Genomic DNA, 23260 nt, shown 5'->3' on the forward strand with positions numbered 1-23260 from the left:
CCAGGGACCTAGGTGTCTGTCCCCCCACCAATGCCACACTGTCATGATTTCAGAAGCAGTATTATAGATCTTAATATTAGGTGGTGGTCCTCCCATTTTATTCTTCAAGGATGTTTTAAGCAATTCTAGGGCATAGCCTGTACATATCCATTTTAGAATAAGCTTACCTAAGTCTACTAAAAATCTTTCTGGAATTTTGATAGGAATTGCATTAGACCTTCAGATTAACCTACGGAAAATTAACATTTCTACTATGTTGAGTCTTCCAATCCATGAACATATTTATTTACCTAACTCTTCCATTTATTTAACTCCTCTTTGATCTCTTTCACCAGCATCTTTTAATTTGCAGCATACAGATCTTGTCCATGTTTTGTTAAGAGACAATCCTTTCAGGCTTCCATAAAAGACCCCCCTCCTCCAAGCAGCTTTCCCTGTTGGGCAGATAGGTGTGGGGGGGGGGGGCGGGGGGGGGACTGGTCAGGAGCAGTTCCTCAGGGCCCAGTGCCCCTCTTTGGCACGGCTTATTGTTGTAATGACTCCCTTGCTTGCTCCTGGCATCTTACCCCCTGACAGAGCTGGTGCTTGTGAATGCTGCTATTCCCCAACTCCAGCTGATGGTTAATTGGATGCCTGCTGTTCCACCCGGGAGGTGGGGGTGGGGGGGTGGGACAATAGCATTTCCCACGACTGTCCCCAGAGGCCACCCTTGCGCCCACAGGACCAACAGCATAGCCGGGCCAGGAGCGTGGCTCCAGAGGCGATCGGCCTGGCCACTCATCAGCTGTGTGACCTCTAGTGACCTGCCTTCTCCGGCTTCTCCTGGACTGTAAAAAGGACTAAGTTAGAGGGCCCTCCTCGTGACTGAAGAGGGAAGGGAAGACGCGGGAAGTCTCGGGAATCGCTGCCCGTTGCGGGAAGCAGGAGAAAGCCCTCGGCGGCCGCGCCACGCCAGACCTCGTCTCTGAATAGCGGCCCTCCAACCAAGCTCGAAGGCGGAGGGCGGGCGCACGCTCTGGGGCCCCGGGGCGATGGGCGCAGGGAGCTCCGCCTGCCGACGTTTTTAACGTTGGCATTTACAGCTTAGAGGAAGCCAATTCACTGGGGGACAGGCGGCGCTCAGGGCTTCAGGGACGCGGGAGGTGGAGTCTCGCCCGGCCCTCGACTCGGGTCCCTGCCAGCTGCACCCGGCCGGAAGTGCGCACCACCGAGAGGCCGGCCGGCCCCGGAGCGCCTAGAGCGGCACCGGAAGCTCTCAGGGCGGGCCCTCGGGCCGATTTCCGGCCGCGGCGTGCGGGCTCCTGTGTGGGCTTTGTCGGTCGGTCGGTCAGCGGGGCGGGCGGCTGGCAGTCCGCGTGTGGGGCTCCGGCGTCCTCTCGCCGCTGGGCGCCGGGTGAGTGGCGCGTTCCGGGCCCCGAGCGGGTCGGCAGGGTCCTCCAGTCGGGTGGACGGGCGGGCTCAGCGCGGCCGGCCCCGCACGGGGGTCCAGGAGCCTCGGGCTCAGTGAGCCCGGCTCCCAGCAGCCGTCACGGCCGCCCCCGCCGGACTACAGTCCGGCCCGGGTCCCGCAGCTTCTCTCCCCAGGGAACGTCGTGTGGGTAAATGCCTGATTCCACTCTCTTGGTTCCTTTCCCCGGCTCCAGAGGCCATACACCCCAGGCGTAGAGCCCCAGCTTCAGCGTCAGTGTCGGGCAAGCCCACTGCTGGCGCTGGGGTGGCCTGGAGGTAGGTGAAGGGCACGGTGTGGGTAGTGCCGCTCCTTTGTTCCAAGCCCGCCGGCCTCTCCCTCGAGCTCGAGGGAGCTCTCCAGATGATGCTGGGAGAGTGACCGGCGCCTCGAGCCTGCCTGTGCTGGAGGAGGTGCAGAAACGGCACCGCTGCCCTGGCGGGGTAGAGGTGAAGAAGAGAATCCCCTCTAGATGCTGGGCGGCGCCGTCCTTTTCTCAAGTCATATCAGTCCTGGAGGCCGTCTCTGCTCGTGCCCTGGACGTCTTGCCCTTCATGCAGTGGCTGCTTCGTAGTCATGGGAGCCTCAGGGCCTGAGTAGCATGCCTTTCTGTGTTCCCGGGAGTGTTAGGTGGAGGCCCGTTTGAACTCGGGCAATTTGTCTGTAGAGCTCATGCTCTTAATCAGGCCGCAGTGCCCTCTCTGGAGCTCATCTTTCTCCTGAGCTCCAGTCCCAGTGAATGACAGGACTTGGTCCTGTCCACGGAGGTGGGACTTTCGTTAGATGTAACAATAACAGTATCTTCATGGCAATAGCTAGAGCGTCACTCATGTGAAAGATAGCAGAGAAATGGGGCGGGGCGGGGCGAAGTTGCTATGTCTTTTCACAAGCCTAACTTCTTAGCTCCAGTGTCTCCTGGAGAGATGGGGATGGATTTCTCCTGCAAAGGCCTTAGGGATGGTAAGGCTTGCACGGCGGAGCTGAGAAAGCCCAGACCGTGTTCACAAGCTGGTAATGGAAGGGGTGCTCAGAGAAGCAGCTGACCCAGAATAGGGCAGGGCCTTGAAGCAGTTCAGGGAACTGTCAGGCACGTCCAGTAGCTGCCTCGGGTTGTGGAATATGACCGGTGAAAGGACACTGAACTGCTCAGGAAAGGAGAGGACCATTGACATCTGGGCAGAGCCCTGGGAACAAAAATCAGATGGCTGTGGGGTGGTTTGGTGGTTCAGCTAGCAGCAGGCTCAGCTGTAAGCCAGTCACCTCCCCGAACCTCATGGATGACTGTGTGGTGAACACAGGAAATAAGAGAAGCACGCGCGGGGCACTTGGTCCCCCCGTGGCTGTGGTGGCACGAGTGCAGGTTGGTGACACTGTGGCTGTGGGGCTGTGCGGGGGTGCAGATTCTCCTGCAGCTCTAGTCCTGTCTTCCTTGGGTGCCATTTTACTCTCCCTTTTCCTGCTGCTCCCAAGGGTGGAGCTCTGCACACCTACCTGCTTCCTTTCTTTAGACTGTAAGCAGCAGACAGCCACACTGGTAACTTGCAAGCCCAAGGCTTATAACACCCCTTTACTAGTGCGCGTGCACAAACAGCTTCCCGTCCCTGCAGTGGGCACTGCCCCCTCTCATCTCAGAGCCACTCTGGCGGCTCGTAGGCCTCACTCCCAGCTCAGAGGCTCGGCCATCTCAACAAAGATTGCTGATATTCAGATAAACGTTTATTCAAAGCAAAGTATATATAATTTTAAAAACTTCTTGAAAAGTTAAAGTTATGAAAATCACGAAAAGGCACACATTTTAAAGCTATATTCTTATAAATAGACACAAGCCTGTTTTCAGGTGTTATAACAGTCCTTTTAAACAACAACAAAAAAAAAATCAGGAAATATCACCTCCAAAACAAAAACCCAAATATACCTCCTTGTTTGGATTTAAAAAAAAAACAAGATTTAAAATATAAGCTTACTTTTAGAATACAAATCCCAGCTGCTCTAAGCAAAATACCCTGTAACAGCAACATCACACTTGCGGAGGGAAAAACATCTTTGAGAATGGACTCTGGAGGCAGACAGGCCTGACTCTGAATCTAAGCTCTGCCACTGACTGGCTTAGCAGCCTTGGGTAATTGACTTTCTCAGCCTCTGTAAAATAGAGTAAGTAATCGAGGTCATGTCTGCCTCGCAAGGTTTGGAGGTGTGCCTGAGACTGTACAGGCCAGTTCAGCAGTGCCGGGTTGGGGTTGAGGGACGCTCATCAATAGCACCTCTCCTGCCCTCCCGAGCCTGCACCAATGAGGCCCACGAAGAGCGAAAGTTCACCTCGCCACTTGTCCAAGCCTTGGTTGGAGTGATGCTGGACCTCTAGGCCAAGTGTCTGGGTAGGCCATGTCCTGCCTGCCCACAGGCAGCGCTGGTTTCCCGCAGCCTCTCCATAGTGCTACACTCCTGGCCCAGAGCAGCAGGACCTGGGCCCCAGTGGATGAGGCTGGGTCCGACGTGCCTAGTTATTCTCCCAGACCTTTCATTCGGCTAACTCCTTCCCCCAGTCTGGGGAAGGGAGGTGGGCCGAGTACTTCAGGGAATGTCGTTCCTCATGACACCAGGGGCACCTCCGGCATCTGAAGTGTAGTGGGGCCTCGGAGCACCAGGGCCCTGTGTGAATGAACTTGAAGGATTCGGGGATGTGTTAGAAGTGGGGGGAGGGTGTACAGATGGACAGGTATATGTGACCCCATGTTTATACCTACAAAAGGCATGCATGGAAGTAAATGCGTCATTTTTGTTTAAGCAGAAGTCTGGATGAATGTGTATAAACTGAACAGCTTGCAGTGGTCTCTGGGATTGCTGGGGATTATCCTCATTTTTGTTTACCACTTGAAGTGTTCTTACAGTATGGGTCTTATGTCTATAATTGCTCAGAATGGACAGTATAAAAGTGAAGTAAAATAGGATGAGACTGAGGAGTGTGGTCCTCATTTCATAATACATTGGTGCAGAAAAAACGTCAGAGAAAAACGTCAATGTGTAATCTGAGTACTGGGGTTAAGAATAATTTTATTTTTAGTCTTTCTCAACTGGCATAGTTTACCCTTATGCCTTGAAAAAAATAACTAATTAAAGTAATTTCTGTAAGCAGGAGAAAGATTTAAATCAAGTTAGTGGGCCTTTAACTCAGAAGAACAGTGTCAGTGAATCTCACTGGGCAGTGGTCAGAAATGCTATGTCACAGGGCACCCAAGAGGGACACTGCTCCAGGAAGCTGTGTTGCAAACCTCACATGGAGAGAAACGCTTCGAGTAGACTTGCAGCTTCTCACTGTTACTGTCTGCTGTTGGTTAAGTGTCTTCATCATCACAGGGAGTGTTGCATCTGAATAGTCAGGTTGTCTAACAGCATTATTTAAGCATGGGTTCCTCTTGCTGTAACGGAGATTCAAAACTAGTGTTCCCAACAGTAAACTTGGTTTCTGATATCCCATCTCAGAAGCAGGGGGAGGGCCCTGCGCCCCCCCCCCCCCCCCCACGCCAGGAGCCTGCGGTGCAGCCTCGTGCCCATCCCTCGGGCTGGGCTAGAGGGTGGCACCCTGGAATCAGTCACAGGTCACCCCTGACATCAGGGGACTTCTGGAAATGTGGTGGTTTGCTGCTGGCTCTGTGTCCACTGAAATTTCTGGAGGGATTTCTGTCACTCAAAGCAGAGACACTGAGCAGCCTCATGTCTGCTGTAGCTGACCAGCTGGCCCTCTGACCCCCACACTAGGCCGTGCTCAGTTGCTGCCTCCAGCCCGGAACCAGGATCCCTGGCCTGTGGCCTTTTCTTGGCACCATTGCATGTCCACACAGCCACAGTCTAAACTCCCCAGATGCTGCCTCCTCTCCCAGCATGAGTAGATGACCACATGAATGCATCCACTCAGGAAGGGGAGGAGCCTAGAGCACAGGCAGTCACTGGTCCACAGTGTCAGCAGTTCCTGGGAGTCTCCAAGGGCAGCCTTAGCTGTAGCCACTGAAACGAAGGAGTCCCAGGGCTCAGCGGGAGCAAGGACCTCTGTTGACCAGAAGACAAGCACAGGACCGTGCCCAGCCCTGAGCTGCCAGCCCCTTGGGGTGGAGGGCAGAATCGTGGAAAGGACACAGCGATGTGTTCACGCCATGAAGGCTGCCCACACTGAGGTCCATGCAACACAGGTGGCCTCCCTGGTGTGCTCAGCGTCAGCAGACACCTGGGGGGGATCTTGACGATGCTCAAATTAGTGTGGAAGGTTCTACAACCTTAGAAATATGCTAAGAAGCACTGAATTGTGTGCTTTAAAATGGTGGATTTTATGATGTGTGAGTTCTAGCTCTATAAAAAAGTGGGTGCCTATTGAATAAAAAGCAGACACAAAACAAACCATATGATTCCATTTAAATGCAATTGAAAACTGCAGAATTATAATAAGAGACAGTTCCCCTTAGAGGGGGACCTCCGGGTGATGGTAATGGTATGGTTGGAAAGGCGAGCAGAAGAGTCCAGGGAGACTGTGCGCTAGATGTGCGCTGTCACTCGAGAAGGAAAGCAGCCTGTTGGAAGGAACCTGGGGAGCCCTCCTGCCCCCAGCGGCTCCCCACCACCTGGCTCTGGCCTCAGGGGCACATCTTTGCCCTTGGGGACTTGGGAGCATCTCTGTGGGGCTGCACAGCCAGCGAACTGCTTCCCACTGGTGCAGATTTGGGGAGAGAAGTGGTCCTACGGGGTCTTGGGCGGAGCTCCCGGGAACTGGGCTCAGCTGGGGAGGGAGCACTCGGGGAAGCATCTGTGAGCAAGGTGGGATGGGGCGGCAGGGGGAAACTGAGGCTGGTGGAGTTCTGGGGCTAGACGACCCTTCAGAGTTGTCCCACATGGAGACTGGGGCACTCTGGGCTCTGTCATGGGCCAGGCCCCCTCTGGGGTGTGGCAGGCAGGGTTCTGCACTCCTCCTGACGCAAGGGAGGGCTCTTTCAGTCATTTGACAAGAAGTGGGGCTCATCACGAACCTTTGGAAAGCAGGGTTTTTGCAGTTGGTTGCAGAAGAGAAGCAGAGGGCATCTGAGCTGCTCCTACCTGGAAGGTGTGGGTGCTCCCAAGGGGCTATCCCATGACCACAGGGAACCATGTTCTGCCAACAACCTGAGTGAGGTGGAGACAGTTTTCCCAAGCTTCTAGACCTTCCTGAGCCTGACTGACACCGCATGCAACCCTTTGCAGGGACCCACTTGGGTCAGGCTGGTGTCTGACCTGCCGCCTTGTGAGATAGCAGATGGGTTGTAGTGATGGAGGGCTGGCAGTAGAGAGGGCATTCCCTCAGCAAATTCCTGCTGAAGGAGAAATTTTTTGTTGGGGCAAGAATTCCAGAGCTGAAGGCACGTCCCAGAAATGGTGTGAGGTTCCCTAAGCACAGGCTTTTCCATGGCAGACACACCTGTGCAGCACAGTGCCCCCCTGTACTCACAAGCACCATCTTCCTAAAGACCATCCGTGACTCGAATTTCACACCATGGCCAGCTTTGTCTGCGTCTGAACTCCGTGGAAGTAGGATCACACACTGAGCTCTTGGGCTGGGTGTCACCCCAGGAGGTCCACCTGTACTCTGGTGCAGGGATGCCCTCCTTGCTGGAGGACACCTCAGTTGGCCCTTTCTTCTGCTGATGGATGTTCTTTCTGGTGACTGCGTGGTGCTGTGGTGACCATTCCCACCCCAGACTCTGCTGCTGGGCAGGCGCAGGGTGCACAGGTGGACGCATTTACCTCGGATTCCAAGGAGGATGTTTAACCCAGTACAGAGGGCGGGTCTGGTGTGGGCGCAATACTGGTAGCGTGGTAAATGTGGGAGAAGGTGGGTGTTCTCATCTAATTGCTTCTGTTTTCTCGTTGGAGGAAGCCACATGGCCATCATCCCTGGGGTGGAGAGTGCTGTTGCACTCTTGAGAGGAGAAGCCAGGAGATGGTCTCTCGGGAGAGTTAGCCATGTGTGGGAGCTGCTGGCAGCTCCCAGGGCCTGTCGGGCAAGTGGTTATAAACGTGAGAGCTCCGTTGGCAGGAACGGAGACACCCATCAGGAAGCAGGCTGAGCTTTGCCCCAAGGGGAGGGCTAGAGGATACACGTGGTGGAGGAAGGAGAGGGCAGGGGAGCAGGGTTAACAGGCCAGAGCTCGTGTGAGTCTCACCCATCCAGCGTCTCAGCTGGGCAGGGGGTGACCGAGTGGGGGTCAGAGTGGTCTTCCTGTGTTTCTTAGGAAACATGTCTTGATTTTGAGTGGAGTCCAGACCCATCCCTGCCCATCAACCCATCTGTCCCCTGAAACTGGTGTTGGTGGTGGAGCCCCCTATACCAGTGGAGAGGCCAGCAGGCTGAGCCGAGTGTTGTGCTGAGCGGGGCTGTGGGCAGGGGGCACGTCTCTCTGCTGCTCCAGGTGCAGTTTACCCCATCTGCTCCAGCAGATTCCCATCTTATAACGAAGGGGAAAGATGATCTTACTCTGCTTTATTTCAGATGCTGACTGCTGACCAGAAGGGGACTCGGAGCCTAGGTTTCTGGGCGTGGGAATCTGCAGAAGGCAGTGTCCAAAGCCCTCCCAGTGATGGAGCTCACAGCCCCCACGTCTGGGAGGGGCCCTGACCCCAGACTTGGGAGGCTTTTAGGAAACCTGGATGCACAGAGCCTGCGGAGCTGCACCTCGCAAGAAGGGGGTTTCCAGCAGGTGACAGTCACCCACTGGAAGATCCAGACGACAGAGGCAGCACAGGTGGGGAGTAAGTCTGAAGGGAGCCCTCTCCTGAGCCCAGACCTCCTCCTGCTTCAGAGAGAGTTGATCGAGGGGGAGGCCCCCCAGCACCAGGGCTGCCGCAGCTTCCCATTCAACCCGGGGCTGGCCAGACATCAGGCTTCTTGTGCTGGGGAGAAAGCTCACAGGTGTGACGAGTGCGGGAAGGGCTTCAGCCAGAGCTCCCACCTGGCGGAGCATCAGCACATTCATGGCAGGGAGAGGCTATACGTGTGTAACGCGTGTGGCAAGGACTTTGTTCTCTACACGGATCTCATGGAGCATCAGAAAGTACACACGGGAGAAAGGCCCTTCAAGTGCGCTCAGTGTGGGAAGGCATTCTGTCACAGCTCAGACCTGATCCGCCACCAGCGGGTCCACACCCGCGAGAGGCCCTTTGAGTGCAAGGAGTGCGGGAAGGGCTTCAGCCAGAGCTCACTGCTCATCCGGCACCAGAGGATCCACACGGGGGAGCGGCCATACGAGTGCAATGAGTGCGGCAAGGCCTTCATCCGGAGCTCCAGCCTCATCCGGCACTTCCAGGTCCACACGGAGGTGAGGCAGTACGAGTGCCAGGACTGCGGCAAGGCCTTTCGCCACCGCTCAGACCTCATCGAGCACCAGAGGATCCACACTGGGGAGCGGCCCTTCGAGTGCAACGAGTGTGGCAAGGCCTTCATCCGGAGCTCGAAGCTCATCCAGCACCAGCGCATCCACACTGGGGAGCGGCCATACGTCTGCAACGAGTGCGGGAAGCGCTTCAGCCAGACATCCAACTTCACACAGCACCAGAGGATCCACACTGGGGAGAAGCTCTATGAGTGCAATGAGTGTGGGAAGGCCTTCTTCCTGAGTTCCTACCTTATTCGACACCAGAAGATTCATACCGGGGAGAGGGTGTACGAGTGCAAGGAGTGTGGGAAAGCCTTTCTCCAGAAAGCACACCTCACCGAACACCAGAAGATCCACTCTGGGGACAGGCCCTTCGAATGCAAAGACTGTGGGAAAGCCTTTATTCAGAGCTCCAAGCTCCTCCTGCACCAGATTATTCACACTGGAGAGAAACCCTACGTGTGTAGTTATTGTGGGAAAGGCTTCATTCAGAGGTCAAACTTCCTTCAGCACCAGAAAATCCACACTGAGGAGAAACTCTATGAGTGTAGTCAGTATGGGAAGGAGCTCACCCCACCCCCAGACTTTAAAAGCAGTCAGGAGGCTCCCCAGGAGGGCCTTCCCTTGAGTCAGACAGCCGTACACTTGGGGGACACATGTGGAGGCCCGGGGGGGCACACAGACTTCTAATTATCCTCGAGCTCACTTAGTGATGCTGGAAACAAGTGGCAGGGGCCCTGATTCGTGAGGTTTTGGAGGAGTCAGCATTTTCCAGGGTCATGGATGGGCGGGGCTGCCACCTCTCACTTGACTGCAGTGGGGCCTACTGTCCTCCGTTGGGAGCACATGCTCGCAGGAGAGCCACACGATTGGACAGCTGGCATGGAGCTGGATCAGTTATGGGAGAGCTGTGGGTGTAGGAGGGAGGAGCTTGGCCTCGGAGAAAAAGATTCTATTCCACTGCATAGTAACAATTCACCCTTGAGTTAAATCCCTTTTAAAGCAGTTATGTATCTAACTTTATAACTTTAAAAGAGTGTTCCTCAGCCATTTTTGATCAGTCAGAATGGCAAGCTGGAGAAAGATACCTTGTTACCTAAAACCGCAACTTGATTCCCTGTGGTCCTTAGGAGAAATTCTGAACCCCCCACCGTGCATCCAGAGGCTTCCTGGAGCCTCATCTGCTCTCTGTTCACTCCTGGTCACAGAGGTAGCACCAACTGCTGGATGTGCCCCCTCATCCAGGTGCTCCTGCCTCCTAGCCGACGCTCAAGTGCCCCCTCTCATCTGGCTGATGACCCATCACAAGTCAAGACCCATCCCAAGCTTCGTGTTGGGTTCAGCCCACTACCCCTCTGCTACTTCTGATCCTTGGTGGCCATTCACCTCTTGTTACTGTGCTTGCTCTGATTGTTCTGTGTGCTCTCTCATTGTTAAGGACCGTGAGTGTATCTCACTGATTTGTGTGTCCCTGGTATCTGGAGCAGGGCAATAAAAAGCACAGCCCAGTCTGTGTGCACTTGGCACCTCTCTTGCTTTGTCCTATCTACACTGTTATTTAAAACATTAAAAAAAAATTTTTTTTTTGTCATTCCTTTTTTGTTTTGTGACAGCGTAGTCTGCTGGTCTACTGGAAATACCTCCTCTTGGCCATGCTGACGTCTCTGTTCGTAATGCATTCAACACTTGCAGGTAGTAACAGAGTAAGACTGGCCTCTTGTATATGTTTTGCCTTCAGAGTTTGTCTATGAATGACTGTCCACTCGCTTGGGGGTGCTGTGGGGAGGGTGCTCATCTTCATTTAGTGTTCTGTGTATCTCTGATTCACTCAGAGGGCACATAGTCCTGATACACTTCATGACTTTCTTCTGTCTTAATTCCATGATTGAGCCCAACTTCTTCCCCACTTCCCTGTTCTCCAGCTCACTTTCTCACTGATTTGAAAATGTATTGATCAAAAGGACCAGTGCTAAATACTTGGAAACCAAGGTGGATAAGACACCATCTGTCCTGAAGTTGTCCATAGTCTGATGGAGGCAGAAAGGTCATGGCAAGCTGAGTTCAGTGTTGGAGTTGAAGTATGTTTCCAGTTGTGCAGGGGTGTAGGTCAGGAGGCAGCTAGTTTGGTGTGGAGATGTGAGGCGGCTTCATGGAGGAGGTGACAGTGAACTGGACAAGTAGACACTTGTCACCTAAAAAAGAGGGTGGTCTGGGAGGGACTCTGGAGAAACAGGAGGCCTGGAGGTTCCCTCTCTGATCTGAAGCAGGTGAGTTATATCACACAGTGGATAACTGTCTAGCAAAAGTGTTAGTTGTTGCATCGAATTTCTTTTATCTGAACATGAAAACAGTTTTGAAATGCTGTCAGAATGTACTGCCCGTGAGGGCATATCTTGAGTTCTTAAATTCCAGCAACTCTAGAAGCCTTGAGTGGGTACAAAGCATATAGTACTCCATCGTTGGAAGACTCACCCATAACAGATGTTTCAAATGGTATAGAAATATATTACCAGACCATTTTAACCAACTTTGATTGAGGTCCAATTGCCATATAGTAACACACTCATTGTAAGTGTACAGAATTTTGGCAAATCCATATACCTGTATAACCATTATGACAATCAAGAAAAATAACACTTCTATCACCCAAAAAATGTTCCCTCTTGCCCTTTCCCAGGTCCCACTCCAGGCCCAAGTAAACACTTTGTTAGTATGTATTCATTCTGCCTGTTTTAGGACTTCACATAAATGGATTCATATGGCATGTAATCCTGTGTGTCTGACTTATTCCACTTTGGCATGTTTTACTGGAAACGTTTTTTTTTTTTTTTTTTTACTGGAAACGGTTTTTTCCACTTTGGCATGTTTTAAAGACTAAACCAAGTAGCTCTGTGTTTCCAGAGCTGTTTGTGAGTAGTGTTCCATTGTATGGGTGAAGGTCAACATCATATATTATTCATTCATCTGTTGGTAGAAATTTGGGTTTCCAGTTTTGGCTGTTATGAATAAAACAGTTATCAGCATTTATATAAAAGTATTTGGACTTGCCTTTTTATTTCACTTGGGTAAATGTCTAGGAAATTAATTGCTGGATTATAAGATACATAAGTTTTAATTTTATAAGGAATTGCCAAAAAGTTCTTCATCGTGGTTATGGCCTCTCTTGCCACTGTCAGGGTTCAGCTGGTCCACATCCTTATCAACATGTAGTACGGTGACACTTCTAAAATCTAATCCACTCCAGTGGCATATATGGGTGTCTCTTTATGCTTCTATGCTTTATGCTTTGTATTTGCCTACTGAATGATGGGACTCCCCAGGTGGCTCAGCAGTAGTGAATCTGCCCACCAGTGCAGGAGCCGCTGGAGACATCCCTGGGTTCAATCCCTGGGAAGGGGAGGAAGATCCCTTGAGGAGGAAATGGCAACCCACTCCATTACTCTTGCTGGGAGAATTCCATGGACAGAAGAGTCAAGCAGGCTACAGTCCATGGGGTTGCAGAGTCTAACACGACTGAGCACGCACAGGCATACTGAGTGATGATATGGAGAATCCACGTGATCTTTTGTCCATTTTAAAACTGGGTGGTTTGTCTTACCTACTTATAAGGATTTTGGCAAAAAAAAAAAAGCAAAATGGTTGAGGAGGCCTTACAAATAACAAAAAAGAAGAGAAGCAAAAGACAAAGGAAAAAAGGAAAGATATATCCATCTGAATGCAGAGTTCCAAAAGAACAGCAAGAGGATATAAGTCTTCCTATGTGATCAATGCAAACAAATAGAGGAAAACAATAGACTGGGAGAAACTAGAGATCTCTTCAGGAAAATTAGATTCCAAGGGAACATTTCATGTAAAGATGGACACAATACAAGACAACCGGTATGGACGTAACAGAAGCAGAAGAGGTGGCAAGAATACACAGAACTATACAAAAAATTGGGAAAGGAGTACGTCAAGGCTGTATATTGTCACCCTGTTTATTTAATTTATATGCAGAGTACATCATCCCAAATGCCTGGCTGGATGAAGCACAAGCTGGAATCAAGATTGCCAGGAGAAATATCAATAACCTCAGATGTGCAGATGACACCACCATTGCGGCAGAAAGTGAAGAGGAACTGAAAAGCCTCTTGGTGAAAGTGAAAGAAGAGAGTGAAAAAGTTGGCTTAAAACTCATCATTCAAAAAACTAAGATCATGGCATCTGGTCATATCATTTCATGGCAAATAGATGGGGAAACAATGGAAACAATGACAGACTTTGTTTTGGGGGGCTCCAAAATCACTGCAGAGGGTGATTGCAGCCATGAAATTAAAAGACACTTGCTCCTTGGAAGAAAAGCTATGACCAACTGGACAGCATATTAAAAAAAGCAGAGCCATTACTCTTGCTGACAAAGGTGCACCTTGTCAAAGCTTGCTCCTTGGGAGAAAAGCTATGACCAACCTGGACAGCATATAAAAAAAGCAGAGCCGTTACATTTGCTGACAAAGGTGCACCTAATCAAAGCTGTGAGTTTTCCAGTAGTCATGTATGGATGTGAGAGTTGGACCATAAAGAAAACTGAGCACAAAGAATCGATGCTTCTGAACTGTGGTGTTGAAGAAGAGTCTTGAGAGTCCCTTGGACAGCACGGAGATCCAACCAGTCAATTGTAAAGGAAATCAGTCCTGAGAATTCATTGGAAGGACTGATGTTGAAGCTCCAATACTTTGGCCACCCAATAAGAGGAACTAACCATTAGAAAAGACCCTGATGCTGGGAAAGATTGAAGGCAGGAGAAGGGGCCGACAGAGGATGAGATGGTTGGGTGGCATCACTGACTTGATGGACATGAGTTTGAGCAAGCTCCAGGAGTTGGTGATGGACAGGGAAGCCTGGTGTCCATGGGGTCGCAGAGTCGGACACGACCGATCAACTGAAGTGAAGGATTTGGGGGGCTTCTCTGGTGGCCCAGTGGTTGAGAATTCATCTGCCAGTGCAGGGGACATGGAGTCAATCCTTGGTCTAAGAAGATTCCACATGCTATGAGGCTCTGAAGCCCTGGAACCCACAACTACTGAAGCCGGCTGTACCCTAGAGCCTGTGCTTTTGCAACAGGAGAAGCCATGGCAATGAGAAGCCCGCTCACAGCTAGAGGGTAGCCCCCGACTTTCCTCAACTACAGAAAGCCTCCCAGCAAGGAAGACTCAGCACAGTCAAAAATAAACATTAAAAAAAAAAAAAAAAAAAAAAGTGGAATTTTAGATACTTAGTTTTAGAGCTTTCTTCTGTAAATATTTAAATCCAGGAACATCCCTCTAAACATCGCTCTAGCTGCATTCCACAGATTTTTGACGTGCCGTGTTTCCATTATTCCCGCAGCCCGGAAGGGTGGGACGAATCCGGCGGGCTCGGGCAAACAATGCCACTAAGACAAACTCCTAAACGGGCGGAAGCGCCACTTCCGGCGGTGAGAGAAGCACTTCCGCTGGGGCGTGTGCGTCAGGGCTGGTCCCGTCTGGCCTACTTGTAGAGTTCCCAGGTGAGGTTACCTCCGGGTCCTCGCCAGCAAGTCAAGGTGCGGCCGCCGGCCTGATGCTCCTCCTGGCGCTGGCCCCCACCCTCATCAGGCCTGAGCCTGTTTCTGCTTCCGGCTGCGCGCTCCCTGGGCGGCCCGGTGGTTTGGGCAGTCTCGACTTCTGTGAATTCAACCTGGACCGCTCCGGAGGGAGCCGCTGTGCCCCGCTGCCTGCTTAGTACCAAAAAATACCCTCGCTCAGGACTCCTTCACAGGGGGGAGCCGCGTGCTCCTGTCTAGCCCATCGGCCGAGATGACTGGCGCTCTAACTGAGGAATCGCCTTGAGTTTTGCCCTCTCCGTTTCCACCCTCCACGTCTCCGCCCGGGCCCCCACTCATTCCTCCACTCGACCATCTCAGTGGCCAGTGATCGTCTCCCTGTCTTCCGTTATCCCGTCCTGGCCTGCTGCCGTACGATTTGCTCACCGAAGGGATAATCTTTCTGAAGTGTAGCCATCACAAAAGGACCTGCCTTTCCTGTAAAACCATGGGATCTTTTTGAAGGTTAGGAAAAGATTCTTCAGTTTCTTTTCTTCTAGAAGCATTATAGTTTCATCTTTCACATTTTGGTCCAACATCGATCTTAAATTATTTTGGGGTATGGTATGAATTACATTGATGCCCTTGTCATAAAACACACTTAACTGGGGGATTCCCTGGCAGTCAGGTGGTTAAGCTTCCACTGTTTCACTGCTGAAGATTCGGGTTCGTTCCTTGGTCAGAGAACTAAGGTCCCGCAAGCTGCCTGGCACCACCAAAAACAAAGAAACCGACCTAATTGTATGGGTAAGTCTATTTCTGCACTCTCTGCTGTTTCATTGATCTATATATTTATGTCTGTGCCAGTACTACACTGTCTTAATTACTGTAGTCTTAGAATCAAGGAGAGTGTAAGTCTTCCAGTTTTGTTCTTCAAGACGGGTTATTTGATGTCGTTTGCTTTTCCATGTAAAGTTTATTGTCATCCTGTTGATTTCTACAAAACAAAACCAAAAAAACCTTGCTGTGGTTTTGCTTGAAGTGGTGTTGGATTTCTAGATTGGTATAGGGAGAACTGATGATACCCATAACCAGGGGACATCGCTACATTTGTTTCCATCTTAAAGTTTGCTTAGCATTGTTTTGTCGTTTTGAGAGTAGATGATTTGTTAAATATATTCCTATGTCGAATGTGTGTTTTTTCCCACACCACCAAGCAACTAACTGAATTGTGACACACTGTATCTGGAGATAATGTCAGATGCCACAAGTTAAGGGCTCAGTCCCAGAAGGCTGCCTCTCTCCCCACAGCTGAGAGGCCAAACTTTAAAGTCCAGTTTGTCACTTGTGCTTCTGACTGGCTATAGATCTGGAGGTTACCACAGCAGAGGCTGTGGGTTTGATTAGTTTGCTAGAGTGGTTCACAGAACTCAGAGAAACATTTAACTCACTGGATCATGGTTTATGATCAAAGGATAAGGATCAGAATAGCCCGATGGAAGACCCATAGGGAAAGTATGGGGAAATGGCCCATGGTCTTCCATGGTCTCTCCAAACACTACTCTCCTGAATTGCCATGTGTTCACCAACCTGGAATTTCTTGAACCCTTCCAGCACTGGAGTCCCTCACTCCAGGCACTGGAGATAAAACCAACATTGTGTTCTTGGGATAAACTCACTTGGACGTGATACAGAGTTCTTTTAGTAAATGGCTGTACTGGGCTTCCTAATGTTTTGTTAAGGACTTCTGTGTCTGCTTATGAGAAAGTATTTTTGTATGTTTCTTGTGATGTCTTTATCAGGTGAAGGCTTTGCTGGCTTCATAACACAAGCTGGAAAGGGTTTGCTTTCCTTTGTTCTCCTACAGGCTTCTAAGATTGGTATAGTCTTCCTTGAGGGTTTGGTAGAGTTCCTCAGTGAATCAGCTCAGTCCGGTGTTTTTTTCTGTGACAAGGTTTCTTCTTTTGTCAGTTTCATAAAATTATGTCTATAAGGGAATTTGTCCATTTCATCTGAGTTGCTGAACTTGTTGGCCAGAGTTGGTCAGAGCAGAAGTAACACTACTCTTCATGTCTGTAGGATCTGTAGTGTGACCTCATTGTTTCATCCCATACATGGGGAACTAGGCATCTTTCTCCTGCTGGCCTTTTTCTTAAGGTGTCTTGGACACTGTCCTCTCTTGCATCATCAGGAATAGCTCGATGGATGTCTGAAGCAGGGCTCCCTGCTTCACCTGGGAAAGACACAAGGACTCACTGTAGCCAGAGACTTTGGGATCCTGAGGAGGGTGATTCTGAACAGATCATCTGGGCAGAAGTTGGATCTGAGCAGACCAGGTCTGCATAGTTTGGGGCGGAGCTTGTGGCTTATTCTCAAAACTTGGTGAAGGATAATGAAGCCCTGATGGAAGTATCTGATTTGGGGAGAAATACCCAAGAATCTCCATGTGTGCAGTGCTGTGGGTATGGGCTCTCTGTCCTGGTCCCATCTCCTGGGGAGGTATCAGGGTGGGATCTGATCCCCAATCATCCAGTCGGGTATCTGGCTAAGCTGTTGGCTTTCAGCCATAAATGGATGGTCTTGGTCACCATTTGGTGGTAGCCTGTGGCTTGCTGTCTGGAACGTCAGAGTCTTTTGTATGGCAGGGGGGACACAGGACACCCAGTGGTTTCCTTAATGATGCTAGCACCCACCCCACTCCTAAATTCCCCTTCCATCGTGGAGCAGGCGTGAGTCACTGGGGAGGGAGGACTAAAATCCTGTTATCAGCAGGTTCTAAGTCAGGAAGGTGTGACAGAAATCTAAAGCATTCCAAGGGCTGGGAGGACGGTCAAGATATCTCCATGAATTATAGTTCAAATGTGCATTAACACTTCTCAGGTGACCACTGACTGAGAAGAGTATGACTGTCACACAAGCAGAGAAACAGTGAAATCAGCAGGAGGAGGGTTCAGCTGAAACACAAAGGGAGAAATACAGAAAGTATAAAATTAACTGATAAAAAAGAATACTGCTATTAACACTGCAAGTAAACCAATGTAAAGTATGCCCCGAACTTAAAAGACTGAGACTGTCAGACTGTATTTTAAAATACAAGAATGAGAGGGATGCGGGTTCCATTCCTGGTTGGGGAGTTGAGATCCCATATGATGGGGGGCAGCTAAGCCCATGCACCACAACTAAGGCCTGATGCAGTCAGAAACAGATAAAGAAGTAAATATTAAAAATAATAAGATACAAGAACCACATTTACTGATTCTAGGGACACATCTAAAATATAAAACTGACACTGGTAGAAAGGGGGTGCAAGACAAGCCCCCTAAAAGCTGGAGCTGCCATATTACTGTCAGGCTGTGGGTAGCAGTGAACACTGCAGACTGATGACAGAGTTAGTGCAGAGAGGACAGCCAGTAGTTCTACATGCATATGCAACTCATAATTGCTTCAGCACACATAAAATAACAGAACTACAAAGAAATTGACAAGTGCCCACTCAGAGCTGTCTCTCAGGGAGCTACTTCATGGAAACTAGCGGACTAGAGGTCCTGAGGACCCGAGGTGTCCAGGCAGGAGGGCAGTGAAGTGTCAGTGCTGGGAAGAGGATTGTGGACTGTGCTGCTGTCCATTAGCTTCCTGGTTACCAAAACACTTCATTGATTTAACACTACAAATTAAAGCAAAGGCTTGAGCAAGGTCCACAAGTCCCATTTAGTGGAAATGTTTCTTAAGTCTCTGTTGTTTAGTCTCAAAGTTGTGCCCTACTCCTTGCTACCCTGTGGACTGTAGCCCACCAGGCTCCTCTGTCCACGGGATTTCCCAGGCAAGAGTACTGGAGTGGGTTGCATTTCCTTCTTCAGGGGATCTTCCCAACCCAGGAATCGAACCTGTGTCTCCTTCATCTCTTGCATTGGCAAGCAGGTTCTTTAACACTGAACCACCAGAGGAGCCCTGAGCCTCTGATACTTGTTAACAATTTCTCCTCTATACTTTTAAAAAATTCTTTGCTATTCATTTCTGGCAAAAAAGGAGAGTCATTTGTCCTATAGAGGTTTAGATCTCTGCCTTTTAACACATTCCTCTGTCCCCTGTATTTTGTATCCTGGTAGTTACAACTAGAAGCTGGATTATATGAATGTTGTTTCTAATGCTGTATAGGTTGCTTGATGTAGATGCTACTGTTTCACACCAGAAGGCACTTCATATCTCACTCTTAGTAAAGTCAGGGTCATTCATGGATTCAGGGGTTAGCTAGACCCATTTATTACCCTCATAAAATTCCACCCATAGACTTTAGCAACCATCATGATTGAGTATTTTTCTACACCTATATTAGGTGGAGTTCTGTATGTAATTTTCCTTCATCAACAATTTGTTTATCCTGACATTCAGGTCATATGGGAAAGGCAGACTGGATGTGTGAGTCTCTGTTTACCAGATTTTATTATTTATTCACTTGGCCCCTCCACACAGCTTGTGGGACCCTAGTCCCCAGTCCAGGGATTGAACCCAGGTTCCCTGCAGTGATAGCACAGAGTCCTAACCACTGGCCCATCAGGGAATTCGGAATCTAGCAATTTTTAGAATGCTAGGTTATTGCATTTTAAGTTCATGTATTTTATGTATTTGATGTGTTTCTATTCAATACATCCTTTTTGATGCTGAAATTGTTGCATTTTTGGCCAATCAGAACCCTTTACTTTGCTACTCTGACCTCTGGGAGCAACTTTGTATCTGGCACTAGTTGCCACAGACTCAATTTGCTTTACTTCCTTTCCCAAATCTCTAAAGAGACCCTTTAAAATTGAAATCAGTTCTGAGAACCTGACTGTCCTGGATTTCAAACAAACTTTTCCCAGAGAATTTGTGTTTGCTGCTGCCAGGCGCCTCTGAGGATTTTCAGCCTAGAACCAGAATATTTAAATTTCCAAGGGCGGTGTCCGGGTGCGGGGGTGGGGCCCAGTTTGGAAAGCTGCGGTCTGAACTCCTTTCTCCAAAGGGCCCAGGTCCGCTGGGTACCGTGGCGCGTCTGCCTGGGGAGACCGGGGAGCCCCTCGGGGTCTCCACGCCCAGGAGCGCCCCGGCCTCTCTCGCTGCGGCTTCCTCGCCGGTCGGTTCTTCCGACCCGGTGAAACCTCTCTCTGCGCTTGTCATGAAATCCTTACCGCTTCGGCCAGCGCTGAGGGTGCGTGGGGCCTGGTCTCCCCCACACTTACCTCCCTGACACAGCCTCGAGGAATGCAAACCACACCTGATGGACACTGTACTACCCGGCCTCCACGCACTGGGTCTGACAGCAAAATCAAAGTTAAAAATTATCCCCGGAATTCCCCAGTGGTTAGGACACTGCGCTGCCGGGGCCCAGGTTCAGTGTTCAATCCTTGGTCGGAGAACTGAGAATCCAAAAGCCGCCCAGCAGGGCAAGAAACAAAAACCCCAGTAGGTTAAACATAAAAACTCCCGCGGCTCCCTTTGGCGCCAGAACAAAGCCCAGCCCCTCCGATAGCTCCCGAGGGCCTGAGACTCTCCACCAGCGCCTCCCCGGCCTGCCAGACTCCCTCCCTGCTCGCATACTACCTGTTCATGCCCCCGATATCCATGTCTGCCACCAGACTATCAGCCCTGTGGGCAGGACGGTGGCGTGGTCGTCTCTCTCTGCCGCTGCCAGTGCAACCAGCTGTGGAGTCCCGGCAGACACCCAAAGCAGAGAACGACCAGCCTTGCAGGTTGAAAACTGGAAGCCATCATGAGTGGCCCCTGCGCTGGCCGGAAACGCTGGACAGCGAAGCAGGTAGTGCCAGAGCGGAGAGTGGAGGAGGGAGTCACGCCTTTATTCATAATCCACTCACCAAACCCGCCCCCTGGACAACCCCTTTCCCCGCCACCTTCTGGCCTCACTAGCCTTCCTCGAGGTAGGTTCAGGCTCCGCGGAGGCGGCTTCATCTGCAGCATCACGGTCGCTGTCTTCTTCGACTGGGAGAGGGCAAGAGCCCGCCCTGGGGACGAGCTTCCCAGAGAGGATGGTGTTCTGTGAGGCGGCATGCAGTGAGGACCGCGAAGCGAATTGAGAGCCCTGTCGAGATGGTATAAAGGACGCGACCCCGGACCCCGGGCCGGATGGGGTCAGGGATGGGACCCTGGAACCTGGGCGAGACACGGACAAGGACTGGACCCTGGAGCCCGCGTGCGATGGGTCGTGGGGTGAGACTCTTGAACTAGCTCTCGAAGGGGCCAGAGACAGGACCCTGGAGCCAACACGCGACGGGATCAGTGACGGGAGCCTAGGAAATGAGACCTTCGAGGGCAGGGACGGGGTCCAAGAATCCGCACGGCTTAAGACCTGAGACGGGTTCTGGGAGGCTGGGACTAATGGGACCGGGAAGGTCGCGCGCGACGGGGTCTTGGAGGGAAAAGACTTGGGGTCAGAAGCGGCCGGCGACGGTTCCCAAAGCGGCGGGCCCTCGGGGCCTCGGCGCAGCCAGCCGTGCACGCGCGCCAGGTCCCGCGTGTCCTCAAGCTCGCGCCGCAGCTGCTCGCGCTGCTCCAGCAACTGGCGCCGCGTGTCCCGCAGCACCTTGGCCTGGTGGCGCAGCTGCAGCAACTCCTGCCGCAGGCGACCATTGTCCACTCTGATGGCCTGGATGTGCGCCAAGAGCGCGCGCGCCGCCTCCCGCTCCGCGCGCTGCGCCAGCGACTGCACGCGCTGGCGCGCCTCGCGCTCAAACGCTGCCTTGTCCTCCAGGAATTGCTGCTTCACGCGGTCGAGCAGCTGCGTGTGCTCCACACGCGTATGCAATAGCTCGCGCTCCAGAGCCCGGATTCCGGCCAGGTGCTCCAGCTGCAGCTCCTGCGGGCGGGGCACGGGTCAGCACCGGTCCGCGGCGCGCACCCACCTCGCCCGGCCCCCGCCCGGCCCGCCCGCGGACGCGCGCGCACTGACCTTGTAGGGCTGCAGCTCCTGCACCTGCTGCGCCATCTGCGCCGCGCGCGCCTCCATCTCCAGCTGCTGCGCGCGCAGCCCGTCCTCACGCGCGCGGTAGATCGACGCCAGCTCTGCACGCTGCCTGTGGATCTGCGACAGGTCCACGCGGTTCTGCTCTTCCAGCGTGACGATGGAGTTGGCGCGGCGCTGCGCGCGCGTGCTCGCATAGCTCGCGTAGAACCGGTTCTCCTCGCTCAGGCGCGCCGCCTCGCTGTCAAGCAAGTCGTTCTCCTGCCTCAGTTGGTCATCGAGCTGCTTACAGGCGTCCAGTTCCTCAGAGAGCAGCTTGTGCTCGCGCTGCAGATACTGACCGCGCTCCGACAGCGGCGGCTCGGCGCCCTTTCCCGCCGCGGCCCCCCGGCGCCGGGCGCCCGGCCCGCTCTTCTTCTTGGGCGCCATGGGTCGGGGCCCGCAGCCCGGTCCTCTAATTCATCCCTGCCCCGACCCCAAGCCCGAATGTTCTGGCAAGATTGGACGCGTCTCAGGGTCACGAAGCTGCGGGAGGCAGAATCAGGAGTTTGGAGTCAATCAGGGATCAAGGTATTGTCCCCAACCTTTACCAGTGGGCTCTTACCGGACCGTGGCCGTCAGTCAGGGTTCCTCCACCTTCAGTTAGTGGTGTCGGTTAGCCGGAACGGTCTCCATGGAAACAGAACTTAGTCGCCCTTCCCAACTCCAGACCTGTTGCTTGCGCAGCGCCTCCCCACCCCCACCCCGCCACCGCCCCTCTTTCTCCATTCCCCCCAACTCCCTCACTCAAAGTCGGTGCGTGATGGCCCGTGTGCCTGCCCTGCAGAAATCAGAGTCCAGACGGGCAGGACTTTGGCTTTCCCCGGAGGACCACACTGGGCTTGCTTCTGAATCTAGCAGGAAGAGGCGCTGGCAGTCTGCTCAACTTCTGCCAAGGCCGCCCCCCACCCCCTTCCTGGCGGACTCTCCCACAGCCTCGCCCTGGACCCTGAAGGCCGCAGCACAGTGTCCCATCCGGCTTGTTCCTAGGTTACCGCTCTCTTGGCTGAGCTCCTGCCCCTACCCGGCCAGGCCACCAAGAGGGCACAACTTCCTGCCCCGGCTTGCTGTTCCTTCTGCCTTGGAGCCCTCCCTGCTGAGTTCTGGAGACTTGGGGTGAGCGCCCCTTCTCTGGAGTACCAATGGGCTTGGGCTGTGTGTCTGACCCGCGGGTGAGCACTTCCTGCTCCCATTTCACAGATGGAAAAACTGAGGCACAGAGCGAGTTGCGCAAGGACTCCTGAAAGCACTGGGTCTGTGACTTGGGCCTTAGTGGGCTCTTCCCACCGTGTGTGCACTGCGTCTCTGGCAGAGGTCACACGAAGGGGGCCTGGCAAGAGGGATGCCCCAGCCCCACCCCAGTACCTTGTCCCTTGATCAGAAGCACAGCACTGATGGCGATCACTGTCGTGAAGGGGAGGATGGGCAGGAACGTGAGAGAGGTCCAGGAGAGCCTGTATATCCAGTGCGTCCTCTGGCTGAGGTCAAGCCCTGGAGACCCTGGACCTGGCTGTTCTCTCGCCCTGGGCAGGCCCCCAAGTCTGTCCCCTTCCCTAGATCCCCGTTTGGGGCTGCCTGCTACCCTGCCCTGCCGCACCCCCAACCTGAGCTGTCCCTGGGCTGGGCACTCAGGACCCTTCTTCAGGCGGCCTCCCTGGACAGTCAAGTACCTTGGAACCGGTGCCAGACCCACACCAGGCTCATGGTCAGCCCCAGCTGGAAGGACCAGATCCAGGCCACGACATGGGTCAGCTCCCACAGTCGCGTCTGCCTCTGAAGGAAGCGCCCTCCCCAGACATACGGAGCCGTGAGGGACACAGCTGCACATCACCCGATTCCCAGGAGCCACACGGGCAGGAGCCGGCAGGAGCCCTGAGTGCGCGTGCGTGCGCTCG

General features: G+C 52.5%; 2 protein-coding genes across 2 annotated transcripts; one reads left to right on the forward strand and one right to left on the reverse strand.

Moving 5' to 3' along the window:
• The first annotated feature begins 1266 nt into the window (after nt 1-1266).
• ZNF623 (zinc finger protein 623) lies at nt 1267-11872 on the forward strand. Its single transcript, XM_065903596.1, has 2 exons — nt 1267-1393; nt 7956-11872. The coding sequence occupies exon 2, from the start codon at nt 8044-8046 to the stop codon at nt 9526-9528; it is 1485 nt and encodes a 494-aa protein (XP_065759668.1). The 5' UTR covers nt 1267-1393; nt 7956-8043; the 3' UTR covers nt 9529-11872.
• Nucleotides 11873-19955: 8083 nt separating this feature from the next.
• Nucleotides 19956-22006, reverse strand: CCDC166 (coiled-coil domain containing 166). Its single transcript, XM_065902611.1, has 3 exons — nt 21315-22006; nt 20273-21221; nt 19956-20149 (listed from the first exon to the last, which is right to left on the reverse strand). The coding sequence occupies exons 1-3, from the start codon at nt 21753-21755 to the stop codon at nt 19956-19958; spliced, it is 1584 nt and encodes a 527-aa protein (XP_065758683.1). The 5' UTR covers nt 21756-22006.
• Nucleotides 22007-23260: the final 1254 nt, after the last annotated feature.

Source organism: Muntiacus reevesi, chromosome 12, assembly GCF_963930625.1.
Source record: "Muntiacus reevesi chromosome 12, mMunRee1.1, whole genome shotgun sequence".
In the NCBI taxonomy this organism is placed as follows: Eukaryota; Metazoa; Chordata; class Mammalia; order Artiodactyla; family Cervidae; genus Muntiacus; species Muntiacus reevesi.